This window comes from Scatophagus argus, chromosome 23 (assembly GCF_020382885.2).
Source record: "Scatophagus argus isolate fScaArg1 chromosome 23, fScaArg1.pri, whole genome shotgun sequence".
Lineage (NCBI taxonomy): Eukaryota > Metazoa > Chordata > Actinopteri > Scatophagidae > Scatophagus > Scatophagus argus.
In genome coordinates, this window is record NC_058515.1 from 9,910,244 (window position 1) to 9,930,178 (window position 19,935).

At 42.8% G+C, this 19,935-nt stretch overlaps 1 protein-coding gene across 7 annotated transcripts; it reads left to right on the forward strand.

Moving 5' to 3' along the window:
- Positions 1–479: 479 nt before the first annotated feature.
- rell1 (RELT like 1) lies at positions 480–19,266 on the forward strand. 7 transcript variants are annotated; one of them, XM_046380667.1, is made up of 8 exons: positions 480–668; positions 6,171–6,377; positions 9,935–10,006; positions 11,773–11,827; positions 14,137–14,385; positions 16,613–16,745; positions 18,047–18,109; positions 18,184–19,266. In XM_046380667.1, exons 1-8 carry the CDS (start codon positions 644–646, stop codon positions 18,463–18,465), a joined length of 1,086 nt encoding a protein of 361 aa, XP_046236623.1. In that variant the 5' UTR covers positions 480–643; the 3' UTR covers positions 18,466–19,266. The 7 variants fall into 7 exon arrangements, 6 of the variants coding, with proteins under 6 accessions (XP_046236623.1, XP_046236624.1, XP_046236629.1 ...); XM_046380668.1 differs by having other exon boundaries at positions 481–668; positions 18,191–18,378; XM_046380673.1 differs by having other exon boundaries at positions 483–668; positions 18,072–18,109; positions 18,191–18,230.
- Positions 19,267–19,935: the final 669 nt, after the last annotated feature.

Here is a 19,935-nt window from a genome sequence, read left to right on the forward strand (position 1 = left end):
AAATTAATTTGCAACCAAAGTACTTCATTAAGTGAGCAGCACTTTTGGCTGGATTGTTTGTGTGGTCAGTCTGTGGCAAATTTGGTGGTAATTGAGAAAAAATTAAGGAGGTCATTTTAATTAGTTTTGGAGAAAAACAGAGTTTTCATATATGGGAAGGCACATTTTATGGTAGGAAAAAGAAGAAGAAAAACAACAGCAAGAAAGAATGAAGATCAGCATCAACAACAACGCGCTGATTTGAATTATTTAACACACTGCTAACTTGTGGATTTTCTTACGTTACCTCGTTTTTATTGGAGTATAACTCTAAATGAAATGAACAGTACATGTAAAAACTATACTTAAGTACAAGTCAAGTACTTACCTTTCAACACTGCTGAAACCGCCTCTCATTTGAAACAGTCAACGAAGGCGGAAGTAGCAGCAAGTGACTCCTCTCGCGCTCCCTCCCGGCGTGCTACTCTCCGTAGGACGTACCACTTCATTAGGGCGTATCCGCGCGTCGGGAATTAGGAAATACGTTGATGTTTGGAAGAAATCCCTCCTGAAGTTTGGTCTGTCCACGGTTGGTGGTGACCCGAGCCTTCAACGGCCGCCTGTTATAAACATCACCAGCGGCTGGCAGCGGCGCTGTGCATCAATGGCTAATTCAACCGTGGTTACGCGTAAGTTTCCAACCATTTTCTTCTTTTTTTTAACCTTCTGTGGCGTGAAAACGAAAAACTGTAGCAGTGCTGCACAGCCGGAGTCGTCAACATTTTCTCGTCTCCTCCTCAGAATAGTTTGAAGAATTTATTTACAGTCGTGCCAGTGTATCGATGCCGGCCATTAATGGAAATCTAACGTTAGCTAAACTAGCATGTAAAGACTCAAAAGTTGGATACTGCACGCACCGCAGTGCGGTGTGACAGCCAAACTTCATGATATGCAGCCAGTGTGTAGAAGGAGGGAAAACACTGAGCGTTTATAACAGGCTAAGATACTATGAGATAAACTGACAGCAGGCAGTCGACTCCTTCACTGTGATGGTGTTGACTTACAGGTAGTTACAGTCGTATAACTCTGACACAAACTTTGGCGTGTTTTCAGACTGCAGTGTAGTAGTATAAATGGATGTCAGCCCATCTTTGGGTTTGTTCTTTGGTTTAATCTCCGTTTAATGTTGTCTCAAATCCTGCAGTTGTGGTTTTATGTGAGCTAATTAACTCCAATTTCCAAGATTTTACTTGAGTGGGCACCAGAGCTCACTAAAAACTGTCAGTCTCTGTGTTTAACATGTACAAAACCTAACTGGAAAACGTCATGGGCAAACATAGACTCATTACCTTAATTGCCTCTCAACCAATGGACTAATTATTAGTTTCAGCATTCATAAGAGTAATTTCGGTGAGCTTTGTATATGCTTTATAGTGTAGCTGTAACATCTGAGCTGGAAAACAACATGTCTGATGTAGTAACTGTGGAAATATGTTATCTGCTTGAAATAACATCCTCAAGATGTTGTCTCAAGTACACACAAGATTGCCCAGGTGTAGTAATATTGGAGTAGCACAAAAAAACACAAACAGCAAACATGATCTCTGATCTTTGTCAACTCAGAATGAAGTGTGTGTTTGAACAGGACGGTTGTCAGGAGGATTGTTTTACAGTACACAGCCCGATGAAGCCTTTATTCACACTGAATTACTGTTGGGGTTGGGTTTTCTTCATAACCTTTGAAATGCCAGGCCTGTTTCCATTTCCACAGGAGTCTGTGGCTTGCAGAGAGGCCACGTCTGAATCCTCATGTTCATTCAATTAGACCAAGTCGTGCAGCACGTTGGTTTGGTCTCAGTTGGTTTCAGCTGTCGTCACCGCTTCATGTAACACACACACACACACACACACACACACACACACACACGTAGCCTGAACGTGCTTCCAGTTGATACTCTTATGAACTTATTGTGGTCAGTGGTTTCCAACCTGGGGATCAGGACCCCCCAAGAGGTCCCAAGATAGATGACTAATGGGATGAGAAATGCGTCCTACATACAGTTAGCTCTAGACATGTCGATGTAGATGTGCATTAACAGAATAATAAGAATTAGTTTACTAACCGACTAGTATAGCGAGGGTAGCACAGCGATCGAACGCCTCCTAATGTGCGGGACTGTAAAAATGCAGACAAACCAGCACTTACATGGGGGATATTTAGCATAATGTGCTCCCACGGTGTCAGAGCCGTGTCTGCAAGTGAGACGGTGATTGAAATGACAGGGCTGTCTTGTGTGATCTGAAACAAGATGTGCTTAGTTTTAAGTCACTGGGCCTTAGATCCTAGCTGCCCAAGGTTTCCTGATGAGGAAACGCTAAGCTACAGATGGCCCGAGCCTGTTAAGTCATTAATATTGAGTGTCGAGCTGAAGGCCACGAATTCTCAGCGTAATGTGTTGTTGTAGTCAAATAAAAACCTTTTACTGTAAGTTTATATTGACTAATACTCTGTCATGATGCTACATGACATAAAAATAAAGTAACCTCTCTATTCGTCTGTTCAGTGCGGAGGAACTTAAAATGTCCAAAGGATGAAAAACACTGCCGTTGAGAGTGTCACATGTTGAAATGAAACAACATGAAGTGAGAGGCTTTTCTAACATCACATGATATGTGTCATCATATTGCTGAGTCCGAGTCCAGACTTCTATCTGGATACAGTCTGGACATATATAAGAAAAACTGATTGGAGCTGGCTGTCTGAGCAGGGCCATTGACTTTTGTTGCATAAGAAGAAGATGAGGCTATCAACTAGCCAAACCATGGTCAATGAGGAGACTTCAAACTGTTCTCATTTCCTTTCTCTCTCCTTAATCAGATAAATAAGTGGAGGAGAATAATGCAGTTGCATCTAGTTAAGGATCAGATTACTGACTGAATGTAGTTGAGAGGATAAGAAAATCCCCGTCCGAGTTCCTGATTTTGCTCAGACTAGTACTGTTTCGTGCAGCATTTACCACAAAGTGACTGACAAATTATCTGGTAACCAAAATGAAACAGAAAATGTAATTTAAGTTAATAAACAAACAATGTGCTTCTTTGTGTCATGGGGTCTTCTGCTGATTCAGTGAGGAAGATCAACATCCTCTCTTCTGACATGCCCTTTGGCTTTGTGGTGTTGTTGTCAGCGCTAACCACTGATAAGAACACAAACCGCAAAGAGAAGCGACTGGACACACTGCTGAAATGTCTCACAGCTCAGTTTCTTCGGGTGATTTTTGCTCACAAGTCACTCTCCCTCGTCTGTTTTTTTTTGCAGAGATTGATTTTGCATCATTTCACGAAAGAGGCAGAGACGTCGATAACCTTTCAGACAGACAGAACTTCTCGCAGCGTAAATCCTCATAAACCTGCAGGAAATTAAACTATCAGAAGGGTAATGGTGACCTGCTGAGCCTGCGCTCAGCTCCAGAGGATGAATCAGACAAAGGATCTGGTACTGTAGGCAGAAATACTTTTTGGGATGTTCTTGGGGGTACCTGTTCTCAGTGATGGTGCAGTTAAATATGATATTTATCCCCTGCAATGCTCACAACAGCTTCTGCTCACTGTGAGATAATATTTTTGTTGTAGCCAGGGGCAGTTTGCCTAAATCTCAAAATCCATTGGATGTTTTAGCCTTGTGTGTAACAGCTATTTAGATGTGAACCTTCACACATAGGCCTGAGCAACATCCAGACTTCTCAGAGATTTCCCTCAGGTTAGAATAAAGCTCTAGTTTATTAATTTTAACCTTTGGTTTCTCTGTTCAGTACCCTAACAGCCTGATGGGACTCGGCCAGCCCACCCTACCTCATGTGAAGTCTTGACCAATCATGCACAGTACTGCACAGCAGATGATGGCCAAAACAAAGCTTGTTTGAAAAGTCAATCTGATATTGTAGGCTGCAGCTAAATGAATTCATTCTTATGGGACAACAGGCATTGATCCATAATTAAACAAACACTCATCCAGCCGGCTCATCCAAGCAAAATGGTATTTCCTTGAAGAGCCAACAATTAAAATGTCAGTGTTCTAGATCAATGGATGTATTGATCTGTTTTATGTTCACGATGTGAGCCGTACACCCACAGGTATAAATGCAAACAGTTGGGGGTAAATAACAAGAAAACTTATAACAAGAAGCATCAGAAGTGTTATAGAAAAAAAGATTGATAAAGTGTCATGATTAACCAGACGTACTAGTTGGATTCTACAGCTTGATATCAGCCATTGTTGATAAAACTAAGTTGTAAAGATAAACAGTATTAACTCCTGTAACAAAGAGGCCTAGCCCAAACTGAAATCCTACACCACGCCTGCCCAGCTCTATTTATATCCTTACAAAACTCTAGCACAAAGTATTGAACTAATGCTTGCCAAAGCCCCGAAGATGCTTTGAATTTGTAAATAAGCTGAGAAGCTGGGTTGTTCATTAGCACGTTTGTATTTGTAAAGCTGTATGTGTGGGTATGAATGTATGAGTACATGTATGTATAGTTTTATATACAATATAGTTTCTATGTAGAACATGATGCACAATCCTCTCAAGATATATTTCCACTTATATTACTGTAATCTCAGCTTCTGTTCAGTTGTGAACTGAACGCTAAAAAATTCAACAATTATACAGCATTACTGTATGAATGCGCTTAATTAATCCACACCTATGATATGTGTGTGTGTGTGTGTCCCTGTGTGTTTGGCTGTCCCTGTGAGGACTTTCATCATAGCACCAGCTGTGGTTGCTAAGAGAATTATGACTCAAAATCCTCCTCAAGGACTCTATTCAGCCCATTTGCCAGTCTCTACTCTCTTTTGGCCCATGATTACTTGTGAGTCTTCCATCCTAGCAGTGTGGCAGATAGAAGCACACAGGCTCACACCAGTCGGTCACAGGATTGTCACTGAGCAGACAATGGGCTCTATCAGCGTGTTCAGTCTGATGCACCGGGGAGCTGGGACAATGGGAGGGCCCAAAAGCCTGTATGCATCAGGAGGCACTTGGTTAGCTATGCAGATATGTGCCTACACACACACACACACACACACACACAGCACTGCTGTACATACATACAATAGCATGAACATGTGATAACATTGAGATTCTATTCAAACTGTGATCTACACTTTGTCTGTCTCCCTCTCTCCCTTTCTCTCTCTCTCTCTCTCTATCTCACACACACACACACACACACACACACACACACACACACACACACACACTGTGATGTGCACAGTAAATCAGACAAAAGCACTCTTGTGTGTTGTGCTGGAATGCCTCACGTGGTGCATCAACAGCAGGAGCTACGGGAGCTTTCGCCTGTAGCTGACCACAGGTCACAGTCCACCATTTTCACCTTTTGGCCTGATCAGCACATCAGGTCCAAAATAATTGGTAGTTTTAACCCCAAAAAGCTACATCTTCGGCGGCTTGAACTGAAAGTACAGCACGTCCTGATTGGTCTAAAGTCCAGTGGACAGGTGGGAGAGGGAAGCTCGAGCTACAGTCACTCTCTGTTCTTTTTGCTGCAATCAGTTACAGTAAAAAACAAGATATCAGCAGAACTGCTTTCTGTAGACTGTGTCAAGTGTTAAGTGTTGGAGCAGACTGAAACACACTGTACCTTTTTCAGAAAGAAAACCTCAAATGTCAATGTCAATGAAAGGCTCATCATGAGGGGGAAAACCCTGACTGTGCCTGATCACCACTGCCAGCAGTTTGGAGGACACTCAGAAAGCCTTCTCAGCTGCGCTTGACTTTCCTTACGTTTATCATTTTTGTTTTTTTTACTTTTGCTTGTTAACACTCTCTGCCTCTTACACCAAATGAGTCCTTGAAGCTGTGAAGGGGGGGTAGCTTGCGCAATATCGAGCAGTTAGAGGACAGAGACGGCAGCGGACTCGATTGATCCAGGAAAGAGAACATGAAAGCTCCGTCATGTTGCGGCTGATAGCAGTTAAATCCCCTCAGCTGCTCAGCCCGGGGCTCGAGTGCGCCCTCAGACTCACTCTGGGTATCAGGTTGCCATCAAGGGCGTTGTAATGACAGTTCATTGTTTGGTTTTTCCATGGCCTGTTTCAGCATTATTTAAGTGCTGTTTTTTTTATGTTTTTTAATCTTTTTCTTCTCTCTCCATCCTCCATGCAGCGGATCAGACTTCAGATAGCGGAGATGGAATGTTCAAACCAGACTACGTTGCTTTCATCCTGGTGCCTGTTTTCTTCCTCCTGGGCCTGTTGGGGGTAGTGATCTGCCACGTGTTGAAGAGCAAGGGCTATCGGTGCACCACTGAGCCCCAGGATGGCGAGGAGGGCGAGTGTGAGGAGGAAGAAAGGGATCTTGAGCAGGGTGGAGGTAAGGAACTATAAGCTGTGATTTGGTCATGTTATCCCATTTAGTTCTGCTCCTTTTCCTTTTCATATTGACCCTGTGGAAACGAACCAAGAGGAGTACACATGAATTATACACGCTGACTGCTAACTCGTTGATGGGACCGTTTCAGCCATTGTCATCCTGCATCATCAGGACCCATGTGGGGAAAATCAGTGTGTGACTGACAGAAGTTTATGAAACACTTTAATCCCTCTTATGTGTGTATTTATCTTCTTTGGTGTCGCAAAGAGCTTGTGATGAAATAATTGATCATGAGCGTTATTGGACTGCAAATCGATCACATGTTGTGAATAATGACTAACAAGAAGAAAACAAGACGTTATGTACAGTACTGATTCGGAGCTTATTACTTTGCATTTACTGTCACGTGCTTGTTAATGTACTTAATATCTGACATAATGCTTCAGATTTTGAAAGAACTGCTCCAAACGAGCCGGGTGTGAGTACGCCCTCCGTAAAAGAGCCCTCTTTAAACACTCTCAGATGTTGAAATAAGATGTGACGTTGCAAACGCTTGCAGACTTGGTGTCTGACAACATTATGGTCAGCTTTATGTTTTTATTACATCTATGCAATCCATCATTGTAATCCCGCACACGCCCAGCATTATTGCTCAGCCAGGTTTATATTCGTCTGAAACACTGAAGAGATTAGATAAGAAAGGGAGGTGCTCAGAAGACACAGTACTGGGGAGGAAGAAGGTCAGTGTTTTTATGATTTATTTATGTATTTTTTTGAATGAGTGTTTGGCGACTGTAGCTTTTTTTGGAAGCATTTTATCTTTATCTTTTGTCTTTATCTAATCTTGTCTTTTTCTTTTTTAACGACTGATTGCCAAGTGCTCCTAAAAGAATTCCATGATTACATGTAACTTAACAGAAGTGATTATATCGAATCAAACTAACTAATGTTTTTCTGATGCAGTGACGTTTGGGGTGACCAGTTTCTTTAAGCCAGGATTTCAGTCCTGGTGTGTGTGTGTTTATAGTGCAGCCAGTGAGCCAGTTCCTGTGAGGTGCCTCACTATAAAGAGTTCCCGTTTTTCACCAGATGATGCTTTAGACACGATACAGCTCTGGTATGGTGATGCTACCAGACCGATCAATAAGATAGAATTAAAAGCAGTAATGCAAGATTAAGTGCTGCCTTGTTTGCTGTGATTCAGTGTGAAGGCGGTTCAAATCCTACTGCAGAATAAATGCAGAACATTTAGCATCTGGATTTGTTTTAATGAAGACCCTAAAATCCTCTTTTCCGCCTTGTCTCCCTTTTTGCTTCACAACGGCAGCGCACACACTGAAAAATTCCAGTCAAGTTAAACATTAACTGACGTTAAGAACAATCTCTCTTTGCAGTCAGTCAGACTGCGATGCTGTCAAGTTTCTGTCAGTGTGAAAATAAATGCAGAAGAATGACTTCTTTTGAGTTGGTTTCCAATTAGTCACCGGTCTGCATGAGGCTTTTCCTGTCACATGATGGTGAGATTGACAGTCAGCAGTTATGCTGGAAAATCACTAGATGCTCCCACAGGTCCTCTGGTACTTTCAGATTTGTTCTGTATATATAGATATAATAAGCTAAAAACCTACACGTCGGAGTTTATTTAAAGAACAACCGCTTATCATTCTTTTGTTAAGTTCCGGTCTTATCTCAGCCATAATCCTCTGTTATCTCTGTGTTCTGAAGAAGTGGAGGCCTTTAGAAAGCAGGAATACGTATGACATTCACATGGCTCATGTCCTGACTCAGTGAGGGGTGTGTTAGGTGACGTGGAGCAAAGAAAACAAAAAAAGAAAGTCCCTGCTCAGGGCCAGTTTAATTTCCCTCAGCATGTAATGATAAGCAATGCTTGGTTGGTTGCTGTGAGCATCGTGTGTCCCTGACTCTGAGCTTTGCTAGTTTGCTTCCCTCTTCCTGCGTCTGTCACGCCACTCTCTGTTTGTGTGTTACGTGACAGCGCATAGAAAGTAAAAGAGGTGAGCTTAGTGCTTGGCTCTCTCTCCTCTCCCTCTAGTAGTTCTTGTGTGCAGACGTGAAACCTCAGGTGTCACTGGGTTGCCCTGTGTTATGTCACAGCCATGTGAAATGTGGAGAGAACGGACTGTTTACGCCTCTCTGTAAGATCAGTGTTTGTGCTGTCTGCCTTTCTCACTTATCTGTCATCATAAAGGGGACCTCTTGACAATTTTCCTCCTGACATTTCACGTCTACACTATCTCATGTTGCCCAAAGCCCTGAACCCCTCCGCCGCAGCCTGTTAATTATTACTCCATGTGTTAAGTGAAGTAGATGTCGGAAAAGCCTTGGCGTAAAGCTGGTTTCTCTTGTACAGTAAATGTGAGCTCCGTGCCAGCAGCACATTATTTGATTAGGGTTTTTCCCCTGCTGTCTTTTGTCTTTGTGAGTCTTTCAAACCCAAGCCCAACCCTTTTCTCTCCCATGCCTTGAAACAAAAGCGTAGGAAAACAAAAAGAACCACATTGCTTGTGTGTTGTGCCTTCACTCATTCAGTCGATCCAGTCTTCCCCTCCAGTTTTGTAATGATCAGATTTCCTCTTTCGTTTCTCTCAGTCTGCTTTTGTCTCTTTCAATGATTTTCTGAAGTTGTGAGCAGCTGTTTCTTAAACTGTGCTGGTGACTGTTTAGAAAAACCGCCAGGAGATTCCTATAAATTATAGTAATATGCATTATCAGAAGGGAGGAAACAACAGGAAGCTCTAGGAAGTGCCTCACGAGGGTGTGTGCTGTTTCTGTTTAGTCCACATGCTTGAAACTCGTTTACATGGATCCGTTAGCAAACTGTTCACATATCTTCCATTGATACAGTATATAAATTTGTCACAATCACTACACACTTTTCTGGAGGGAAAATTGATGCTTCTGGAAGTTGTAATCAATGATTTGCATTCACCAGGCGGTTAGGTACAGAGTTCCAAATAAATTATAAGTGTCAGATAGGCAATCGATTGCTAACAAGTTTGCCAAACTGACTCTGTAAGTTGATAGTAGTTGACTGTTATGTTTATAGCTTGTTGCACTGCCCCCAAGTGGCCAACATTAGAATGAATCCAAGTTTAAGACCACAGACTGTTTCATAATATTTTGACAGCCAACATTGCGGACACTGTGTACTCTTACAGTATACAACAGTGTTATATTACACTGCCAAGCTTCAGTCTCAGGTAACAGGAAAACTAAAGTTCTACGAGTCTGTGTGAGGGTTTCCATTATGTGTCATTGTTCGAGTTCTTGTTCCGTTTAAAAAGTAAAATCTATGGGACAAATGTGATCAAGTTGTAACATTAACAGGTCTTATTAAATGATGATTTATGGCATTTATGGTGTAAAGGTGTCCTTACTGTTGGGGCCTGAAGAGGGTCATAACAGTTTTAAACAAGCTTGTGTGAAGTTGGCAACTTTCTTCTTGTCATTTTCAGTATTGACTTAACCCTCAAAGCTGCTTGGGTATTTTGAATACACACTTATGCAATAAAAGTATTCGTCTTCTTATTCTGCAGGCCTGAATGACACTCTGAGCGAAAACGATGACACGGTGGGACAGATTGTCCACTACATCATGAAGAACGAAGGTATGTGTGCATCGCATTTAACACAAACCGTCTTTTTAAAATCATATTTAACACTGAGGGTTTCTGAACACGTGACCCACAGTCAAGTCCGGCCTTAAGTAACCCTCTTCCTTTGAAGTCATTACAACTACCACTCATTGTTATTGTTTTGGCAGGTACGTTGTCACACAGTACTGGGAAAGGGAAGTGTGTGTCAGTGTTAGTGTTAGTCGCTTGTGTGTGTGTGTGATGTGTGGAATCAGGATGTTCTCGGGAGGTCAACACCAGGACCAACTTGCAACTGCAGAGGAATTTAAAGGAAAATTAGCGATGGCTGTGTTTACATAAGACAGCTGGTCACGCCTCACTTTCCCAGTGAGTGTGTTAGCTGTTATACATGATGTCCTTATTCCTGTAAATATTTCCTCTAGCCGGAAGCTGAAGTTAAATTCCTAATAAATCACAGCACCCTCATTATACCAACTGATTATACCGACTAAAGTGTTTCTTTGTTCAGCTGAGTTTATAAATGGCAACAGGAGAGATGTGAATGCTGGTATTGTTTCACATACAATCGACATGATCTGTATGAATACACAGGCTTTTCCTCACAGTGTAGGTTACAGCGTTTTCCTCACTGCTAATCTGTTGAAATCAAGCTATTTTGGAGGTACGAAGATTTTAAACGTTTAATGGTGAAATAGAGGAAGTTAAGTTTTTTTTAGGGGCATGTCATATATGTAGTTTCCGTGTCCATTTTGGATTATATCAGGCATTTATATTTTTTTTTTCCTCATGATCTTGAGCTTTTTATCAAGGGACTCTCCCTGTTCGAGATGAAGCCTAACAAAGTAGAGGAGAGCTTAGACTGACCAAAAGCAAAGAAACACCACAGGCATCATACTGAGGCAGAAGAGTGAGGAGAGGAGACAGCAAGATGAGAGACGAGGGAGATAATTATGTAACAGAGAAGATTATGCTGTATTTTCATCATATCTTAAAATTTTGATGGAAATGTTGTCAAGTCCTGATTGGTGCACATGCGCCTGTGACATCACCTTCCTTTCGGAACTGAAACTTTCCTTGGATGATCATACAGGCCCAAAAAGGAAGGCTGGTATGAATAAGAAGAAAAAGAAGAAGAAGAAGCAAAAGTTCATAAACCTTACGGACTAAAAATATCTATCACTGAGGATGTTCCTGCGGTGCCTGATGGTATGAGGATGACACGAGGTGATAAGGAAGACAGAGGACTGAGTCAGATGTCTAAGCACATTTTCGATGAAACCATAACATTGAACTCCTACGTTCACCTTCATGAGTCATCTGTGTCTCAGTACAGCTTCTTCCTTTTTCCTCTGCACAAATTCCTTTGTCTGTGTACACTATACCCACGTGGAGGTCAGTGAATGCACCCGGGCCAGGCCGGCCGGACGTCCGTCTTCGTGAGCAAGTTATGTAAATCTGTAGCTGTTAATGCTACTTTTGTCTGAGAGTCATATTCTGGAGTTTGTTTGCTCCAACAAAAAGTTTTATTCTGGCTTGGCATTTTTTCCCCTGAGGCTGTTGTGTACAGTAATTATGTGTTCAGTGATGTGCCGTTTAATTGTGTTAAGGAGTTAATCTGTTGCAGCCGTTTTTCAATAACTGCGTTGCTTTTGAAGTCACTGGAGCGTTCTCCTCGTTAATTCCCAAAGCTAATTTTTATCTCTCCCTCTTTCTGTTAGGTTTCTTCAGTCTGTGTTAGTGTGTAACTTCTCTCTCTCTCCCCCTCTCTCACTCCTCAGCAAACTCGGACGCCCTGAAAGCCATGATTCACGAAAACAGCATCGATTCTGATGGGTAAGTGTCCTCTCGTGTAGCGGGTCCTGGCTGCGAGGTGTTCACTGTCTCAACCACCAGATGGCACCGTAAGCCTCCTTGTAAGCCGGCTGACTGAAATGAGTGTAGCCAGAGCAGGAAATGCACATACAAGGCTATCCTGCCACATGTCTCTTCTGATACTTTTCCAGATTGGCAAGGTTTGATTGAGGTCGGGCTTTTCCCGAAGTGTCACTGTGCCCCATGTCACTGTACTGTGGGAATATTAAGCCCATAAAAAAGCCCATTCCTTAATGGATTCTTACTATACAGGAATGTGAGTATATCTTGGGAAAAGATATGGAAAAAGACTGCTGGACAAATACAAATACAGCAGTGTTGAAACGGTTCATTTATTAGGCAGAAATGTTCAACTTTCTAAAATGTAAGGATGTAACGCTCTCATTGATAATCTGAAGGTTTTGGACTGATGGTCAGATAAAAACAAGCAATTTGGTTCTTTCTATTTTCTGATATTTTATAGACCGAAATAAAAACATTTCTTAATCGGAGAAATAATCAACAGATCAGTGAGTAATGAAAATACCTGAGCTTCTGATTTCTCCACAGGTGAAGTGATCTGTATGGCGTTGTAGAGTGATACTTAGATATAGATAGATAGATATGGATTATATATATATATATATATTTTTTTTAAAAGCCTTTATAAAAATAAAAATACAACAGCTGTTTGGTTTACATGTGCACTGTACCGGATTCAGGAAAGTTTGCACTCATGCAACTCCAGCTGAGATAGAATTACGTTTACCCATCAAACTGGTTAGTCCTCATCAGAAAAGCTTTTCAAGTTGCAGCATTAAAAGGCAAACAAACGCCAAGCAGTAATTAGAAATGAAATGAGAAGCTGCTTTTGCTTTCCTCCGTGTGAAGTCAAGGATGCATTGTTTAAAAAAAAATGACTGAATGAGTTTCAAGTGGTGGTGGAGTGATGGGAGTAGCAGCAGCTTTACCAAGGTAACTTCTAGGAGCCCCAAGCTGGAGGTAGTGGGTCGGGATCCTTAATCAGCACAAAATCTCCAGGCCTGGAAATGGATCGATGACAGAAGAGGAGTAAATGGTGTTAGGGTAGTATGTTTTTCTAATCTCTCCCCGTCCTCCTCCTCTTCCTCCTGTCATCTTTCTCGTCCTGCTACGCTTTGTTCTGGGAGTGAAGGAGGGAGACAAATAGAGGGGAGATGTCGGCCTTTGCTAGGAAGAAACCGTGGGGATAAATGGTAGCAGCGTTGCCACTGCCAAGGATTAGTTATTGAGGTGTTCTCCTCAGTCACACTGGGCTTCCTGGAAAAAATTCAGCTGAAATCCACGGATGCACATGTCTCCTCGGCATCACTTTCGTGCACCTCGCTTTGTCAGTTCTCTCTCCAGATCTCTCTCTCTTTCCACATGCTTCCACCCCTTGCTTTCCTTTCACTCTTTTGTTCATCTTGTTGAAATTGCTCTCTGCGTTAATCCCTCTTTCTCGTGTTACTCTTCATATCTTTCTGTCTTGCTCTCTCCCAGCCAGGTTGGGCAGCTTGCCAGTGGATCACTTAGAGATGGTGGAATAGGCCTAATTTATGGGACACTTAAAGGGAAAGGGGGGGACGGACAGACAGGCAGAAATAAAGGATAGAAAAAGGAGAGCGGGATGGAGAGAGAGACTAGAAAGAGGAGAGTGACTGCAGTGTGGCCAGGGGCTTGCTTCAGCATCAGCATCAGCATCAGCACTCCACCTCTCCATGAGATGCTCTGCTCACATGAGCTGACGTCCCCTTAGCCGTGTCCACATGTACCCTCCTGTGGATCAAACTCAGTCTCTCTCACCTCTCATGTCTGCTTGCTTGCAGACGTGCTGTAATAATATCCTTATGTCAGTGAATAGAAATGCTTTTTATTCCACCTTTGTGCCTGAACAATGTAGGGGCAGGGTCATGCACACACTGGGAAAAACAAAGCAAACAGACAATTACTCCCTTTTAAAACATTTCTAAGGTGAATACAGGTGCCTGTTTGTTGTCTCATATGTAATTCTGTCCTGATCAGGTGTCCAACACTTCACTCGGTTGCTTATATCATTATTATTAAACACAGTCGTCATTCAGAGCTTGTCAGTAATTGTTTTTGCCTCGTTGAAGTATGAGACGTTAATGTGTTGTTGCTGTTATAAATAAAGGACTGCAGAATACAGAGAGGTCAAATTCTGTCTGTAAACACTTTGGACTGAATCCACCATATCATCTTTAGTTTGTGACAGTGTCTCACTTCTCGGTGTCTGTTTTCCCCGTCTCTAGTCCCCCGCTCACCCCCACCTCTCCCGGCACACCGACCCCACCGATGACTCCCATATCACCCGGTGCACCCGCAGGAGCAGCCAAGCACACCTGCAACCACCTGCACACCATCGGCGGCCTGGGCGGCAGCAAGAACATCTGCACCCGCTGCAGCCAGAAGAAATGGCCACTGATGAGGAAGCCGTCGGCCCGGAAGGTGGAGCAGCGGCGCAGCCACTACGGGGAGGTCACGGTCTTGGCTGTGGGCAGGTGGGCAGGTGTGTGTGTGTGTGTGAGTGTGTCTGAGGCAGGAACAAAAGGTGAGTTTATTCCTGCTGTACAATGATTTCCAACTTCCAAAAATTTCTGCACAAGGTGCTTTTTTTTGCAGAGATAAATTAAAACACTTTGCCCCAGAGACATATTAGATATTAGTGCATACAGAACATGATCAATCAAACATTAACTCTAAATGTAGTTACACAGGCAAAGACTGCTGTGCACTTGGACACCAGAGCGGTGACCTGGAACATGCACAGGTGGAGAGATGAGGGTGAAGCCTGGGAAAGTAGGTGCTGCAGGGTTCAGACTGTGGTGAGGTTTCGTGGGAAACTTTGGTGGTTAACCTCAGTTGTGTGGCAACGTTCCCCGTCTAAAAAGCACACTGAAGAGGGGAGGGGGGGTCCTCACAAAACTGAGACGGTGACGGCGGCTAAGAAGCTTGTGATGCCTAACAGCTTTCTACCACAATCTGCTGTTTCAGGGCAGAATGTCAGCCTGTCTTTTTGTCAAATAAGAGAGGACAGACAGAACACCATTAATTACAGAGCGAAAAACAATCAAATGGTAAAAGCACAAATGAGGAATTATTAATAAACTCATTTGTAAATTAATATAATAAATATGATTGTGTGTCATTGCTGAGTCACAGCACAGCTGAGGTTCACCTCACAAATCTCCAGCTCTTTCTCTTTCACCACAGCCAATTTCAAAAGTCTTGTTTTGACATCCAGATTTGCGCAAATATAAACTAGTAACTGTAATGTTCCACCTTAGCATCTCTTTGCAGTCGCTTCATTAGATAGAGAAATCTAGTCAAACGTATCCTGTCTGTATGGTTCGAGTAGCTCAATGTCGGCTTGGACAACAGAAATGTTGACAGTTGGGTGCCGCCTCACCCTCAGTTTCAGGCTAATTTAGAACTGCAAACAAACAGGTGTCCGTCCGGTCATGCTGTCCGCTTGCTTAAAGTTCAAAAATCCACGCCTACCGCCTTCAGCGGTCAGCCAGTGATGCATCTTGGATGTTTATTTACCCGCTCGACATGTGCCTCTCTCTGTCAAAGCTTCACGTGGTTGTTTCACAATAAAAGCCAGCCTGTGTGTTGCCAGTTGAACACTTTTAATGCGGAGCAGCAGGGAGCAGGATGTTTTTTTTGTACTAGCGGTGAATTAAGTCGGCTCTGACACGGTGTAAAGAGATCCAACAGTGAACAGTGAGGCTGTTATCAATAAGATAAAACCATGCTGGATTACATGCGTGTATCTTTCTTCCTGTGAATCCCTCATGCGTGTGAAGCACAGTCTGAATCCAGCAGTGGCGGACTCAGCCACCAACAGTGAAATCTGCTGTTTGTGATGTGGCACTGGGCGCACCCGTGCACAACTTATTTAGGACTTATCTTTGTATTAAGACTGGACCTGAAACCTTTCCGATGTTTGGAAGGAGTTTTAAAACACCACATCTGTAAATGAACCCTGGCGTTGTGCGACCGTGTTTAAAGTAAAGCCCACTAGTGAACCCAAGAAAGTGTGCAGCCTCGTCCCTGTCACGCAGCGAAACGCTCCTCTCATCCTTAATGTCCTGCTGTGAGCTGATTGGGATGCAGAGAAGCTGCTTTTCATTTGCACACCACAGATGAATGGCCGCACGCTCACAGGGTCAGCATGACCTGGATACAAATATTCATTTGCTGATTTAATTAAAGCTAACGCTTGCGTGTGTGCACAGGTGCCTTTTTAGTGCGTGCGTGACGGGGGGTGTGAAGTTTAGGTGAGTGAGCATCACGGCGAGGCAGAAGCAGATGCCAGCTGTTGCACAAATGAGAATAGCAGATACCCACTGAGTTCATGTTCAGCAATATGAGCTTAGCCGTGACATCGTTCATTAAAGGGCCATTTTACGTGGTTATCTATGTTACTTATGATATTAAAACACTGTTTACAAAAAAATAAAAGAGATGGTCATCTAAGTTCTGTTTTAATTTGGCCGAGAAAAATAATTCACACTGGGATAGGTTAACAACTTCCTTGAAAGAGTAGACGAGTACTGACTCTACCGTGTGTTTGTTTTTTATTTCAGTCAGAGGTCCCGACATGAGAGCAGGAGTTTGTTTTAATGAGACTTCTTCATCTGGCTCCCATGCTGCCAAACAAACAAACAAAGAAAAAAAAAAATCAAAACTTTTTTGTATGTTTTTTTCTTTGTTGCCGCTCAGGTTCCGGGTGACAAAGTGTGAGAAAGCAGCCAGGGACAGGCGGACCCTGCTAATAACAGACTCCAATGGGAGCGTCCCTGCATCTCCTACGGAGGCGGAACCCAAGAGCCGGACGACGTCGGAGTCCCAGCAGGTCAGTATCCTGGAAACTTTCTCCGTCTGTGTGGCCCTCTCCTTCTTTCCCTCCCGTGAGGCCGTTCCCCACTGACATCCAGTGTACAAAGAAGTGTTTCTTATGTATGCCAAATTATTTATGCGTCTGCTTGCTCGGTGACATTCTGCACTTTTACATTAGTCGACAAACTAGAGCCCTCCGGTTATGGTTTTAATGAGTAACAGTACACAACATTTAGCACTGTCTTGGGCTGCCACCGATGACTGTTTTCATTACGGGTTAATCTGCAAATTGTTTTCTCGATTAAGTTTTCAAAATGATTTTCAAAGTAGTGGATTACTTTTATCGTCAGTCGATTAATAATTTCTGTGTATTGTAAAAACTGTTTGTTAGATATGTCATTAAAACCATATAAGTATTGTGACAGTGATGGAGTACATTCATACACGTGGAAAAATAGACAAAAGACTAAAAGCTCTGCAAAAGAGGGTAAAACAACAGAAAATACAGTCTGGAATAAAAATTCTGATACAAAACAAATGAAGAGCTTAGCAGATATGGACATTGTATACCTCACATTCAACAATTTGCTCTACAAGTGTTTAAAAATTCATGATGAAGAGAACAAAAAAAGGTCCGACTGCAGCAGTAATCGGCCTCCAGCTCTGCTGTTTGGTGTTTGCATCCCAGGGACTCTGCTTTGTGAGATTACAGTGCAGCAGGTGATCATGAACAGCCTCCACTTCTCTCTCCTCGGTGTTTATTGTTCAGGAGAGCGTGCAGAGGAGATGACTTCCTGTCGACGGTCGAACACCACGGGAAATTTCCTCCTAGTTGATTAGCTCTCGAATCCTTTTTTCTTAAGACACAAACGGGCAGATAAGTGTCCCATCCTGTGGGACTGAGCTCTTATTCAGCCTCAGTATTCGTCATGTGAGGTGTTTGATTGATAATATAGTTTTTTGTACATCCTGTAAGCAGAGCAGATTCTGAACTTCGGCCTCTGTTATATGAGAGATTACATTCTGTTTAGATTCACCAGCCTTGACTGAATCAACGTCGGAGCCAAATTTGTTTTAGGGTGGAGAAACATTCCACTCATGTTTCACAGAATGCAAAGAAATCCATTTACAGCCGCACATTTAACGTCCGTATTTGTTTCACTTCATAGTCCTTTAATTCACATATTGACTTTCAGCTTTCTCATATTGACTTTGTGAAAAAGAATAATGCCTTCAGCCCAAGAGAATAAACAAACCCTGCATTGTGGAAGATCACCGAGTGTGGCGACTAACGATTATTTTCTGCATTAAATCAAGATTATTTCCTTTCCGCCAGGAGCAGACGGACGACTTGGACAAAGAGAAGCGATAGAAATCCAGGTAAAGCGACACGTTTTCATCAGCTGCACGTGTCTTTTCTGTTTTGGTGTGTTAACAGACGTCTCTTCCCTCAGTCTGCAGATTTCCAAACAGAGGAGGGAAAAACAACACATCTGGACACTTTTTTTTTAAAAAAAAAAAGAACCCAAACAAGGACATTAAACCATCAGCAGCTGAGGAGCGCAGCAACAGAGTCGACCTCCATGCTGCTGCTCTTCAGCGAGACAAAAGAGCTGCTGCTGATGAGGATGGTGATGGCGACTGTGACTTATAAAGTCACACCAGCCAGTGGTTTTTTTATAAGCAGAACGGGGGGTGAGGTGTGTCCATTTATGACGTGCTCCATTTCCTCTTAAGAATTACAATAGTGCCTTGCTCAAGGGCGTTTACGCAGAGCAGCTGTTTAACATCATGGATGCCTGACCCGTGGAGGATGTGTGTACATACGTTTTTATATACGGAGGTATAGGGGGAGTTTAAGTGAGTTAATTATTAAAGCTACAGCTCAGAAACAGGTACAGCCAGTCTTCGGTGAAACTGTAGCTTGTCATTCCCAAACAGGAAGCAGGAACAACCTGATATCAATGCCACAGAACCAGGAAGTAGACCGGAGCGTCAGCATGAACAGAGTGTCAGAGTGTGCCCTGTCGCTGGGATGATTACACGTCCCAGTCTGGTCAGTGTGTCTGCTTTTCAAACATTGTATCCTCCCGTCTTCATGCTGAGGTTCCAGCGTGACCTCTTAATAAGGAAGAGCATAAAATATTCATGACCAAACATTACGTTAGCTCTAATATTCAGGTACATGCTGCTGCTCGCTCAGTGACAGTGTTATTTTGACATGAACGGCGAACCTCACACCTGAGACGGTCAGTCTGCTCCACCCCCTTCACTGCCAGATTTCCCTGTCTCTCGTGATTGCTGCAACTTTTATGATACTAAACTTGACAGAATAGCCCTTTAAAGACCCATTTGAGGTTGGACATGATCTTCCAAGAGATCAGAACACGCATCATGTTAGAGACGATTTGTATGGATCTGGTATTCGTGAATGTCATTTCATTGTGCCTCATTTTTGTCATTCGTATTTTGGGACAGTTTGATGTGTTTTTATTGTAATGAAATATAGCAAATAAAGAAGACTAATACATATCAAACCATTTGAGTTATTTTTTTTCATGTTTAGGCTGTGTAATAGCGAGACATTTTTAAGCCAGTGTCCACTGACCTGCAGGCTAACTTCTTCCCCTCCTCTCCCATCCGACTGAAACATCCATCTTCATATTCTGTTCTTCCTCATTTCCTTCTCTCATCTCTGCGCCCTCCTCGCTTTTTCCCTTTTTTTTTTTGCACTGTAATGAAAAGATGATTTGTCTTATTCATTTTGAGTAGGTAGTCCGACAACCTCGGGCTCTCCATCATATTATTTCCAGATAATGAGAGATGAGATGGAGATGGAAAGGTGTTCGGAGCCGACCGAGGATTAACAATCCTTGACTCTTTTTGTCTCCTCTTGACCTTCTTGAGCCTTATCAGGTTCATGGCAACATACACGGGTTCGAGGAAAAGGAATACACAGATTTCTGACCTTAAAGAGGCTGCAGAAGAAACGATAAAAATCTGTTAATTCAGGTTATTACACGGCTAGATTATTAACACGACCCCTGACTGCTCCGAACAACAGCGAGGACGTGATTAAACAAGGCTTTTGAGTGACACATGGCTGCCACTGGTGTCACTTGACAGCGCCGGAGGGAGGATTGACTTTCAAAAGTGTTGACAGGGACGAGGGAACATTCACATACAGCGGAAAAGAAACCCTGATA